The 13,014-nt window shown below is 40.2% G+C and overlaps 1 protein-coding gene across 1 annotated transcript; it reads right to left on the bottom strand.

The window, feature by feature from the left end:
- Positions 1-745: 745 nt before the first annotated feature.
- On the bottom strand, positions 746-11,580 carry LOC115439059 (uncharacterized). Its single transcript, XM_030162955.1, has 8 exons — positions 11,338-11,580; positions 10,965-11,036; positions 8,813-8,884; positions 8,251-8,537; positions 8,032-8,095; positions 6,443-6,608; positions 5,095-5,292; positions 746-950 (listed from the first exon to the last, which is right to left on the bottom strand). The coding sequence occupies exons 1-8, from the start codon at positions 11,350-11,352 to the stop codon at positions 826-828; spliced, it is 999 nt and encodes a 332-aa protein (XP_030018815.1). The 5' UTR covers positions 11,353-11,580; the 3' UTR covers positions 746-825.
- Between the last annotated feature and the right edge of the window lie 1,434 nt (positions 11,581-13,014).

Consider the following 13,014-nt stretch of genomic DNA (forward strand, 5'->3'; position numbering starts at 1 on the left):
TTTTTGTTTGTTCAGAAATAATATCTGAGCACTGAGACCTGATGGATCAAATATGATAGAAAATTGAAACTCATACATAGAAGTTGATATTTGAAAAAAAATTTGAGTTGGTTGTTCAGAAGGACCAATAACGGCTCCAGTTTCAAAGAACTGGAATTTTCTGTCAATGATTTAATGGCTCAGGCTTTACCGGGTTAATAAATAAATAAATAAATAAATAAATAACTCATTGGCTCTGGTCAGATTGGCTTTTAGAACCATAATTAACCCTGTTAAACCTGACCCATCAAAAACTACCCTCAAAATTATTTTGGGGGGAATTGAGATGTTTATTCGACCTTTTAACAATATCCAAACAAAACATTTTGCGACACTGGGCGTTTTTATAAAGCACCTTATATACCCGCAGTATCAAATTTGATACACACGTTTTTAACACAATATAATTGTACTATAAAGAATCAGTTAAAACTCAGAGCAGTGAGTGAGACCGGCTCGCGATAAAAATAGACAGTTTGGGTTTTTTTTCATTGTTTTCATTTTTTTTATTGTTCTGACACATTTAAGATCATACTGAGCTAAACTGACTTTATCACTGTTGACGTTCCTGAACTCATCCCAGGCCCCAGGGGTCGGTTGGACCCTTTGGTGGTCGGTTTTGGTCCACGGGCCGTATGTTTGACCCCCTGGTGTAGACGGTGTGTTCAGTCTGTGCATGAACACTCATGAAAACTCAGGTTTTACTTTAAAACACATGAACAACTCATTAAAATACAGGCTGTTCACTGTGTTTTTCCCATAATGCACCAGTCCAGGTGGGTGTGGTCATTCCTCTCCGGCCGAGTCCTGGTCAGCTGGACTCGTGGTCAGTCTGGACGTTTCTCTGCCTCGCTGAAGCTCCAGGAGCGACCGGACATGGAGACGGCGCAGAGGCTTCAGCTCCTCCACCACTGAAACAACAACATAAACAAAAACAATCAGAAACAGAAGCTGATTCTGATTCTAATTCAGGATCTGGTTCTGGTTCTGGTTCTTATTCTGGTTCTGATTGGAGGCTGGAGCTTCCACATGTGTCCAAACAGCGCCCCCTGCTGGACTAACCCTGGTCTCCCTCTGGGTTCAGGTGAATTAATCAGATCCAGATGAGGAACATGTGTGAGTCTGAAGGATCTGCAGGATCTGCAGGTTCAGTGTTGGATCAGATCTACGTTTTTAACAGTGTTTGACTGGAATATGACCAGAGTCAACGATGGGTGAGTAGTTTATGTTTAAAAACCTAAAAACTGTTCAGATGGTTCATGGTTTCAGCTGAGGTTTATATGGAGTATCTGGGTTATGTGGATCATGTGGTTTCTGTGGTTTATCTGGTTTCTGTGGTCCATGTGGTTTCTGTGGTTGATGTGGTTTCTGTGGTCCATGTGGTTTCTGTGGTCTATGTGGTTTCTGTGGTCCATGTGGTTTCTGTGGTCCATGTGGTTTCTGTGGTTGATGTGGTTTCTGTGGTCCATGTGGTTTCTGTGGTTGATGTGGTTTCTGTGGTCCATGTGGTTTCTGTGGTTGATGTGGTTTCTGTGGTCCATGTGGTTTCTGTGGTTGATGTGGTTTCTGTGGTCCATGTGGTTTCTGTGGTCCATGTGGTTTCTGTGGTCTATGTGGTTTCTGTGGTTGATGTGGTTTCTGTGGTTGATGTGGTTTCTGTGGTCCATGTGGTTTCTGTGGTCCATGTGGTTTCTGTGGTCTATGTGGTTTCTGTGGTTGATGTGGTTTCTGTGGTCTATGTGGTTTCTGTGGTTGATGTGGTTTCTGTGGTCCATGTGGTTTCTGTGGTCCATGTGGTTTCTGTGGTCTATGTGGTTTCTGTGGTCCATGTGGTTTCTGTGGTCTATGTGGTTTCTGTGGTCCATGTGGTTTCTGTGGTCTATGTGGTTTCTGTGGTCCATGTGGTTTCTGTGGTCTATGTGGTTTCTGTGGTTGATGTGGTTTCTGTGGTTGATGTGGTTTCTGTGGTCCATGTGGTTTCTGTGGTCTATGTGGTTTCTGTGGTCCATGTGGTTTCTGTGGTTGATGTGGTTTCTGTGGTTGATGTGGTTTCTGTGGTCCATGTGGTTTCTGTGGTCCATGTGGTTTCTGTGGTTGATGTGGTTTCTGTGGTCCATGTGGTTTATCTGGTTGATGTGGTCTATGTGGTTTCTGTGGTCCATGTGGTTTCTGTGGTCCATGTGGTTTCTGTGGTCCATGTGGTTTATCTGGTTGATGTGGTCCATGTGGTTTCTGTGGTCCATGTGGTTTCTGTGGTTTATCTGGTTTCTGTGGTCCATGTGGTTTCTGTGGTCCATGTGGTTTCTGTGGTTGATGTGGTTTCTGTGGTCTATGTGGTTTCTGTGGTCCATGTGGTTTCTGTGGTCCATGTGGTTTCTGTGGTCTATGTGGTTTCTGTGGTCTATGTGGTTTCTGTGGTCCATGTGGTTTCTGTGGTCTATGTGGTTTCTGTGGTCCATGTGGTTTCTGTGGTCGATGTGGTTTCTGTGGTCCATGTGGTTTCTGTGGTCTATGTGGTTTCTGTGGTCCATGTGGTTTCTGTGGTCGATGTGGTTTCTGTGGTTGATGTGGTTTCTGTGGTCCATGTGGTTTCTGTGGTCCATGTGGTTTATCTGGTTGATGTGGTCTATGTGGTTTCTGTGGTTGATGTGGTTTCTGTGGTCCATGTGGTTTCTGTGGTCCATGTGGTTTCTGTGGTTGATGTGGTTTCTGTGGTCCATGTGGTTTATCTGGTTGATGTGGTCTATGTGGTTTCTGTGGTCCATGTGGTTTCTGTGGTCCATGTGGTTTCTGTGGTCCATGTGGTTTATCTGGTTGATGTGGTCCATGTGGTTTCTGTGGTCCATGTGGTTTCTGTGGTTTATCTGGTTTCTGTGGTCCATGTGGTTTCTGTGGTCCATGTGGTTTCTGTGGTTGATGTGGTTTCTGTGGTCTATGTGGTTTCTGTGGTCCATGTGGTTTCTGTGGTTGATGTGGTTTCTGTGGTCCATGTGGTTTCTGTGGTCCATGTGGTTTCTGTGGTCTATGTGGTTTCTGTGGTCCATGTGGTTTCTGTGGTCGATGTGGTTTCTGTGGTCCATGTGGTTTCTGTGGTCTATGTGGTTTCTGTGGTCCATGTGGTTTCTGTGGTCGATGTGGTTTCTGTGGTTGATGTGGTTTCTGTGGTCCATGTGGTTTCTGTGGTCCATGTGGTTTATCTGGTTGATGTGGTCTATGTGGTTTCTGTGGTTGATGTGGTTTCTGTGGTCCATGTGGTTTCTGTGGTCCATGTGGTTTCTGTGGTTGATGTGGTTTCTGTGGTTGATGTGGTTTCTGTGGTCCATGTGGTTTCTGTGGTCCATGTGGTTTATCTGGTTGATGTGGTCTATGTGGTTTCTGTGGTCCATGTGGTTTCTGTGGTCCATGTGGTTTCTGTGGTCCATGTGGTTTATCTGGTTGATGTGGTCCATGTGGTTTCTGTGGTCCATGTGGTTTCTGTGGTTTATCTGGTTTCTGTGGTCCATGTGGTTTCTGTGGTCCATGTGGTTTCTGTGGTTTATCTGGTTTCTGTGGTCCATGTGGTTTCTGTGGTCCATGTGGTTTCTGTGGTCCATGTGGTTTCTGTGGTTGATGTGGTTTCTGTGGTCTATGTGGTTTCTGTGGTCCATGTGGTTTATCTGGTTGATGTGGTCCATGTGGTTTCTGTGGTCCATGTGGTTTCTGTGGTCCATGTGGTTTCTGTGGTCCATGTGGTTTCTGTGGTCCATGTGGTTTGTGAGCCCCTCCTGTGGGCTGTTGTGGGTTCATTCAGGTCTTTTGTGGTTGTTTGGAATCACACTGGACAGATTTAAACCTTATTTACTGAACATACTGTATATAACTTATGAAGGCAGTTCACATTATTTATTTTCATTTTTACTCAGTTTATTTCTAATATATTTTGTGATTTAAAAACAACTTTATGCTTCACATGTTTCAGTGAACATGTATGAATGTAACTGTTGTGTAAATATGAGGAAAAAATCTGGAAAAAACACACATGCACAAAAATGTAATTTTAAAATAAAGGGTTTTGACTGATTTAGTGAAGGCTAGTTTGTAGATGTAAACATTTTCATCATGTAATTTTACTTTTTTCACTTTAAAACATGAAGAAACATTTGTAGTTGTTATTTATAGGTTATTATGTTATTATTTTACTTTAAATCATATTGGTCTAAATGTGGAACCTGAATTAAAATAATTTTAACATCATTTATTGTTCATATATAAAGTGCCATTTTTCATTCTATGGACTGGATTGCAGGGCCGTCTTAACAGTATTATGGGCCCCTGGGCAAAGCAGTCTACGGGGCCCCACCTACTGACAGGAATAAAAATGTAGAGGGTCGATAAAATCAAACATGTTTATTTGATATTTTATGGTTAATGCAAGTATGATTGTTTTCATGTAAATAATTGAATCGATAATTTAGATTAGGTAAATTAAACATATGTTAGTTACTAAACTTAATTAAAATATAATGTTTAAGTAAAAATTATAGATTGTTTGGAAAAACTCTGGTACAAAATAAAAAAAATCTGAAGAGTGACTGAAAAATTTCTTACAAAATAATTGTAAAATGATTGAAAAATTATAGTGCAAAATAAAACAAATCTATATTTTAAAAAAACATGGAAAAATTGGAGTACAGAATAAATTAAAAAAAAAAATCGGAAAATAATCGGAAAAAGCAGGAAAGAACTTAAATGAGCAACTAGTGAAGTAGCTGTGTGCCTTTAATGGGTATGTATCATATATGATACAAGCGTCACTGAAGGGTTAAATACACAGATTAGCCTGGGGCCCTTTTGGTGGTTTTCAGTTTTCATTTGTTTGACACCATTGCTGTTATGGTTTAGTTTGTTCATTCTTGATCTTATTCTCCATTCACATCATTAACTGAAAACTCGTCTAATATTTTAGAATTCGACACATGATCAGTTAAAATTCCAGGAATATTTTTAAGGTAAATCCACGACATGAACCTTTAATTCACTTCTGTTTAGTTTGATTCCACCTGTGCCCTAGCGTACCTTTGTCGTAGTGCATCTCGTCGCGGTTTCCGTAAACCACGTACGTCTCCAGGAAGTTGAGCAGCGCCCCGGTGACCAGGAAGCGGTCTGGGAGGGGAAGACTTTTAACGTAACGCATGTCCAGGGCGAAGGGGTTGGACGGCGAGGGGACGGTGCAGAGACACACCAGCTCACTGACCACGTCCCAAACACGGATCCCTGCGAAAAACCAGGGGGGTCAGTAGTGTGGTTCAGAAAATCCAGCTTCATTGTAGTAACCGAGGCACCTTCTCAATTTGTTTGTTTCAATGAAACGTGTATCTACGCAAAATTTCTAAGTGATAGGGTGAAAAGGAGGCAGTGCTGAAGATGTCATCTTTCCTCTAACCATCCTACCTCGTCTTCTCCACAGTTCTTGTGTTTAGATCATTCACTACGGCATCCACACGACAAACTAATGAAAATTATTTGATTGGCTATGCTGACAGAGAGACTATTACAAGATACAATTACCGACTGTAAAGTAAGTACTGCAGCGTTTCCACACCATTTGAAGGAGAGCAAATCCATCCGAAGTGCCAGTGATGAGACAGTTGACGAGCTCTTGGTTGTGTGGCAAAATGCATCTATTCCGACAACTCTGAAGAAACATGCCACTGAAAAGCTGGAGAAAGTACATGACAACTGGCTGAAAAACAAACATCTGTCAGTATGAGTGTACGCATTGTGGGTATAGCCCTCTAAATATAAATATTTTATTTTAATTGTTTCCTTTTTTGTTTTGGATAATACAACTTAGCAAATGGTTATTTAATGTAGTTTGAGTCAGATTGAGGCTCTTAGTTAATCATCTGAGAGAAAAGTTCTCTAAAATTGTGATTATTTTTTATCACAATATGACAATATTGAAAATACATTGTGAGGTTGACCTATCTTGAGCACTGCCATTCACTGAATATATCAACCTAAAACTTTGCAAAATAAAATAAAGTGACATTTGGAACAATTTGGGAAGGTGCCTAGACTTCTTTCATTGAATTTATTTTTTTCTCAAATTATTGGACCACCCTAGTTATGATGTTATTTCATGTTTCCCATAATGTTGGAATATTTATTTCTGCTCTTTATATTTTTTACACTAAAGCAGACACATCTGTGGTTGTTTCCTCATGTTGTTATTATTACAGTATTTGACTTCAGATCGTACGTCTGAACCTGCCATCGTGGTGCGTTCAGGTCCAGTTCCCCTCAGGGTGTTTCCATGGCGACTAAAGCCCGTCCACATCTGCGTCTGATTGAACTGATGGAAAACTGTGTCGTTGCATAACCGGAGCGCGTCCCGTTTGGATTCCGTGCGTCGTTTCCGTACCTCGCGTTTGCCAGTCGGAGATGGACTTGAGTTTCATGGGCGTGTCCTTCACCAGCGAATCAGTGCCTCCGATGTTGACCAGACGCTCGTGGTTGGAGCGAATCCAGGCGTAGGGACGTCCATATTTAATGTATCCAGCCAATAGGAACAGAGTACAGTTCACCTCCTGGGGTCAGAGGTCAGAGGTCACATGGAGGGGGTTAGTTTAAAGGTACAATGTGTATTCTTTGTTTATATTTTTGTTTTGTTTTATTTCTTTTGTCTTTCTTTATGCTAATGCTGTAATGAGGTGAGATTTATTTAATTTAATTTATTTTATTTTTTTCTATTTTCATTGTGCATCTCCAAAAGTACAATACAAAAAAAAAGAAAGAAATTCACATTTTATGATTCAAGATTTTGTGACACAAAGTATAAACACCCCCCCCCAGAACCAGTGGTGACCCCCCCCCCCCCCCCCCCCCATACCAACCCAACCTGGATCTGAAAATATGAAAACCACTAATAAAAACAAATACACACATAAAAACAAATACACACATAAAAACAAATACACACATAAAAAGAAATACACACATATAGATGAGAGAGAACATAATTTACAGATGAGTTTAATTTTATAAGCACCATGAGGTTTTCTAATTATCACCTGCACAAGTAGTTTCTTTACTGATCCTACTGTTGGATTTGTTGTTGTGTGCAAAATAAATAAATAAATAAATAAATAAATAAATAAATAAATAAAGGTTAAAGGTCAAGAAGTAACTCCTACTGTCAGTTTCACCTTTTTCAATCAGTTTTAATTGATTAACCCTTTAACCCCTGATGTGTCTGTGGTGAGCGTTCTGAGTGTAGGATTTGTTTTAAATATTCCTACAAATTCAACTGTTTACTTCAGTTTACTGGTAACGTTTCCAGTTGTGCTGATAGAATAGACCTGGTTCTTTCTATAGACATCTGAGCATGCTCAGTTCACCCCCCACCACCTGTGGAATGGGGGGCAAAACACAGAGTTTTTCTTTTTTTTGTTTTTAACACCGGTTTCCTTGTGGTTTTTTGTTGTTACTGTTGTTTCCAATGTTGTGGTGATTTTTTTCCTTCATTTATCTTTTTTTTTTTTTTTTTTTTTTACTGTGTTTCAACCATGGAACTACAACTGTAAACTTTTGTGACCATAAAGAGGCAAATTTTTGGGGAAACACAAAATTTATGAGATTATAAAATCATACATTTCAGATAATTTTCACAGTGTTGTAAATTAATTGTAATGGGTAAATTTATGAAGAAAAAACATACAAACGTATGTTATAAAAGGCAAAATTTAAGTGGAAAAAAAGGGTTATTTCTTAACATGTTGTGAATTTCAAATTTACATGAAAAACCTTGAGGTCGAGAAAATGACAAATATGAGAATCAGAAACTGGGAAGAAAAACTCTATGACTTTGAACCTGATCAGTCACAGGTGAAACCTTTGACTGCTCACGTCTGTAACTTCTGTCTGAGCTGAACCCTGAAACGCTGTCGCACACAAACACGTTCACTCATATTTTCTGTTACTTCTATAGTTTTACTGGGTTTAAGGTCTTACTGGGACGGCGATCTCTCGTTCACTGGGAGACGCTGGGAGGAGGTGGTCCTCAGTACTGGACTGCCTGAAACCAGACACAGAACCAGGTCAGAGGGTTTAACAGACCTGTGTGGACCCACATAGACCCACATGGACCCACGTAGACCCTGATACCACTGAACTCCACACTGACTGACCCCCCAGACCAGTGCAGACCCACATGGACCCACGTAGACTCACCTGGGAGGCTGGGGCTGGGTCTTGCTGGAGGTCTGGTTCTTCCTGGGGCTCGGGGGCTCTTGTCGGGCCGGGTCTGGGCCTGGGTCTGGGCCTGGGTCTGGGCCTGGGTCTGGGCCTGGGTCTGGGACGGGGTCTGGGACGGGGTCTGGGTCTCCGGGCAGGGGGGAGCTGCGCTGGCTGCCCAGGCTGGGGGAGCTACTGCTGGGGGAGACGTCACTGCTGTTACAGCTGCTGGAGGACGAGTAGGAGGAGGCTCTGGAGACCAGGAAGCCTGGAGAGCGCCAACCCTGGGGGGGGCAGAGGGGAGGGGCCGTAGTGACTATGATGATTCTATGGATACTAGAGTTACTGTTACTCTACTGTTACTTTACTGTTACTCTACTGTTACTTTTACTACACTGTTACTCTACTGTTACTATTACTCTACTGTTATTGTTACCCTACTGTTACTCTTCTGTTACTGTTACTCTTCGGTTACTATTACTCTACTATTACTCTTCTGTTACTGTTACTCTGTTACTGTTCCTGTTAGTGAGTCCAGTACAGTCCAGTTGACACAGACCAGGTCTTCGTTGACCACCGTCAGCAGCAGTTCTTCTTTTCCTCGAAGCCAAGGCTGAAAATATTTAAAACCCTGCAAATGAAAACAGGACAGAGCTTCAGCTTCAGCTGTTCACATAAACACCAGACAGACCTTCAGCTTCAGCTGTTCACATAAACACCAGACAGACCTTCAGCTTCAGCTTCAGCTGTTCACATAAACACCAGACAGAGCTTCAGCTGTTCACATAAACACCAGACAGAGCTTCAGCTGTTCACATAAACACCAGACAGAGCTTCAGCTTCAGCTGTTCACATAAACACCAGACAGAGCTTCAGCTTCAGCTGTTCACATAAACACCAGACAGACCTTCAGCTTCAGCTTCAGCTGTTCACATAAACACCAGACAGACCTTCAGCTTCAGCTGTTCACATAAACACCAGACAGACCTTCAGCTTCAGCTTCAGCTGTTCACATAAACACCAGACAGACCTTCAGCTTCAGCTGTTCACATAAACACCAGACAGAGCTTCAGCTTCAGCTGTTCACATAAACACCAGACAGAGCTTCAGCTTCAGCTGTTCACATAAACACCAGACAGACCTTCAGCTTCAGCTTCAGCTGTTCACATAAACACCAGACAGACCTTCAGCTTCAGCTGTTCACATAAACACCAGACAGACCTTCAGCTTCAGCTGTTCACATAAACACCAGACAGACCTTCAGCTTCAGCTGTTCACATAAACACCAGACAGACCTTCAGCTTCAGCTGTTCACATAAACACCAGACAGACCTTCAGCTTCAGCTTCAGCTGTTCACATAAACACCAGACAGACCTTCAGCTTCAGCTGTTCACATAAACACCAGACAGAGCTTCAGCTTCAGCTGTTCACATAAACACCAGACAGACCTTCAGCTTCAGCTGTTCACATAAACACCAGAGGATGTGGGTTCATGTCAGAACACTCCACCCTTAAAAACCGTCTGAAAGTCAGTCTGTGTTTTATGTTGTTTTCCTCTTATAGATCAGTTTCATTTTATTGTATCTTGGTGCAACATGTTACAACTTGTTGCCGACATGCGTCTGGTTGCAGGTTGTCTTGTTACATCTCTTATCTTGTTGCATCCTATTGTAAGTGGTTGCATCTGTTTGCAACTTGTCACATCTTATTACCACTTATTGCTTCTTGTTGCATCCTATTGCATTGTGTTGCATCTTGTTGCTGATATGTCGTGTTGCAACTTCTTGCGTTTTTGCATCTGTTGGCATCATGTGACTACTTGTTGCACAGATGTGTGTTGGTGTGTTTTGTTGCATATTTTTCTTGTTGCTTCTTGCTGTGACTTATTGTGTTGTTGCATCTTGTTGCCGGTTGTCTTGTTACATCTTTTAACTTGTTGCATCTGTTTGCAACTTGTTACATCTTGTGTTGTTGCTTCTTGCTCTGACTTATTGTGTTGTTACATATGGTTGCATCTTATTGCTGATATATCTTGTTGCATCTTGTTGCAAATTGTTGTGCATTGCATCTTATTACTTCTTGTTGCACAGATGTGTGTTGGCGTGTCTTGTTGCAACTTGTTGCATCTTTTCCTCTTGCTTCCTGCTGTGACTTATTGTCTTGCATCTTGTCTTGTTGCTGTGACTTATTGTGTTGCATCTTGTTGCCGGTTGTCTTGTTACATGTTGTATCTTATTGCATCTTGTCTCGTTGCGTGTTATTGTGTAGTGTGTGTGTGTGGTTGTATCTGTTTGCAACTTGTTGCTTCTTGTTGCTGAGTTATCTGTTGGTGTGTCCTGTTACATCTTGTGCTGTTGCTTATTGCGTTGGATTTTTCTTTGCACTGAAATTAAGTATCTGAACTGTTTGTCTCTGAGTTCAACTATGTTCATACACTTAGAATTAAAAACATTCAGATTCTTAATTTCAGTGCAAAAAAAAAACCAGCGCTGGAAATTCCGTGGTTTGTAGAATTCCAAATCTGATGACAGATGGACTTCCATAATGTTCTCATGTAATAAGTGGACGTTTGCAGCTTACCTCCTCCTTTTGCATCTGTTTGACATTTACTGTTTATTGTGCATCCATGTCCCTGTCCTCCTGTTCTAAACCTCTGCCCTGGGCTTTTCCCTCCCTGTTATTACCCATAATCCTCTGTTTCTGCGCCTACCTGTAGTGATCCCAGTAAAGCCAGGTCATTCAGGAAGTGTTGCAGTTTCCTCTTCTGCTCGCGCTCTCTTTTCTGTCATGAAGACACAGAAAAACGTGAAAAATTACGTGGCACCCCCCCCCCACACACACACACACACACACACACACACCCCTTAAAAAAAAACACCCATCGTCTTCAGGTGATGCGCTGTGCTCGTGAGCCCCCTCCCTGTCCTGTATCCTAGCAACACGCACGCCTCCTCAGCATCCGCGGCGGTAAAATAAATAAATAAATAAATAAAAAATCACGCCTTTAGTGGATTTTACAGACGGATCCACGGAACCTCGGGGTTTTCCGTGGCCGTGGGTGACATGCACGAGGCGGCTCTTACACTCAGACCGCTCATCCTGGTCCGATGGAGGCTGGTTCTGCTTCTGGAACAGACGTGGATCAGATCAGGGGTCTGTGGTCCTGATGCTGCTCCGGTCCTGGATCCCACCTCCTCCTCCTCCTCCTCTTCCTCTTCCTCCTCTTCCTCTTCGGGTTAAATCCTCCTGGCAGTCATTTGTTGTTGGCTCTTCTCGGGTGGTGCCTTCACGGTCCGATGCAGCATCAAGTCAGTGTGAGGCTGAGGATGGAGGACAGGACGCCCCCTAGTGGTTCTGAGGACAGATGGAGGCAGTGCAGGGTCCACATTCAGACCAGTACTGTGGAAGGAAATCTGTCTCATCAGGTTCTGAATTATGAAATTATTCTAAAGATTAATTATTGTAAAAGCCTAATTTCTAGCACTTAAGTTAAGTATCTGAATTTATTGCATCTGAATTTTTTTTTTATTCTAAATTTATAAACATAGTTGAATTCAGACACAATTCAGATACTTAATTTTAGTGCAAAAGAAAAAAAAAAAAAAATCAGATACTTAATTTTAGTGCAAAAAAACACAGATGCTTAATTTCAGTGGAAGAAAAAAAAATCCAGATACTTAATTTTAGTGCAAAAAAAAAAAAATCAGATACTTAATTTCAGTGCAAAAAAAAAAATAAAAAATCAGATACTAAATTTTAGTGCAAAAAAAAAAAAAAAAATCATTCTTAATTTCAGTGAAAAAAATTCAGTGCTACAAATTCAATGTCTTTTATAATTCCAAATCTGATGAGACAGATTTACTTCCATACAATATGATCTTAAATGGGTCACATAGTAAAATAATAATAACACAATAACCTGTACAGAATGATAACTCCAAATATGTCTTTGTTTTAGTGCAAAAAAACCCAAACATTAAATTAAGAAAATATTTAAAATTACAAACTAGATATGAATAACCTGAGAAAAACGGAAATTCTGAAGATTAATAAAGATGATTAAAGATGAAAATAAAGATAAATAAATTACATGTAAAAAAAAAAAAAAAAAAAAGCAGTGTAATTGTAACTATTCTTTGTGTACATTACAACACACAGATCACAGTGGATCTACAAACACACAAAATATTTAATAACAGGCAGAATATCAGATTTGAATTATTTTTATTCCATTTTTCCGTATTGTTTTCTTAACTTTTCTGTTAAATTCTTTCATTATCTTCATTAAATTCTTTCTTTTTTAGTTGGTTTTCTCATTATTCATTTTTGGTCATTTTCTTCATTATTTTCATCACTGTTTTTAGTATTATGAGTTTGTTTATTTTTTTATCATTATTTTATCATGTTTTTCTAAATTTTTTATAGTTGTATAAAACTACCTATTTTTCTACAAACACACACTGTTTTTATTCCATTTTTCCATATTTTTTTTAATTTTTCTGTTAAATTCTTTCCTTTTAGTTTGTTTTCTCATTCATTTTTGGTCATTTTCTTTCATTATTTTCATCATTGTTTTTAGTATTATGAGTTTATTTGTTTATTTTTTAATCATTTTTTTCTCATGTTTTTCTACATTTTCCCCCCATATTTTTTATAAAAACTACTTATTTTTCTAAAAACACACAGTTTTTATTCCATTTTTCCATATTATTTTCTTCATTTTTCTGTTAGATTCTTTCATTTTCTTCATTAAATTCTTT

The sequence above is a fragment of the Sphaeramia orbicularis genome, chromosome 18 (genome assembly GCF_902148855.1).
Source record: "Sphaeramia orbicularis chromosome 18, fSphaOr1.1, whole genome shotgun sequence".
Classification (NCBI taxonomy): Eukaryota; Metazoa; Chordata; class Actinopteri; order Kurtiformes; family Apogonidae; genus Sphaeramia; species Sphaeramia orbicularis.

Coding starts and splice junctions, on each gene's coding strand:
- LOC115439059 (XM_030162955.1), bottom strand. Junction 8,096..8,250: donor ACCCAGCCCCAGCCTCCCAG/GTGAGTCTACGT, acceptor GTCTGGTTTCAG/GCAGTCCAGTACTGAGGACC. Junction 5,293..6,442: donor CTCCGACTGGCAAACGCGAG/GTACGGAAACGA, acceptor GGTTTTTCGCAG/GGATCCGTGTTTGGGACGTG.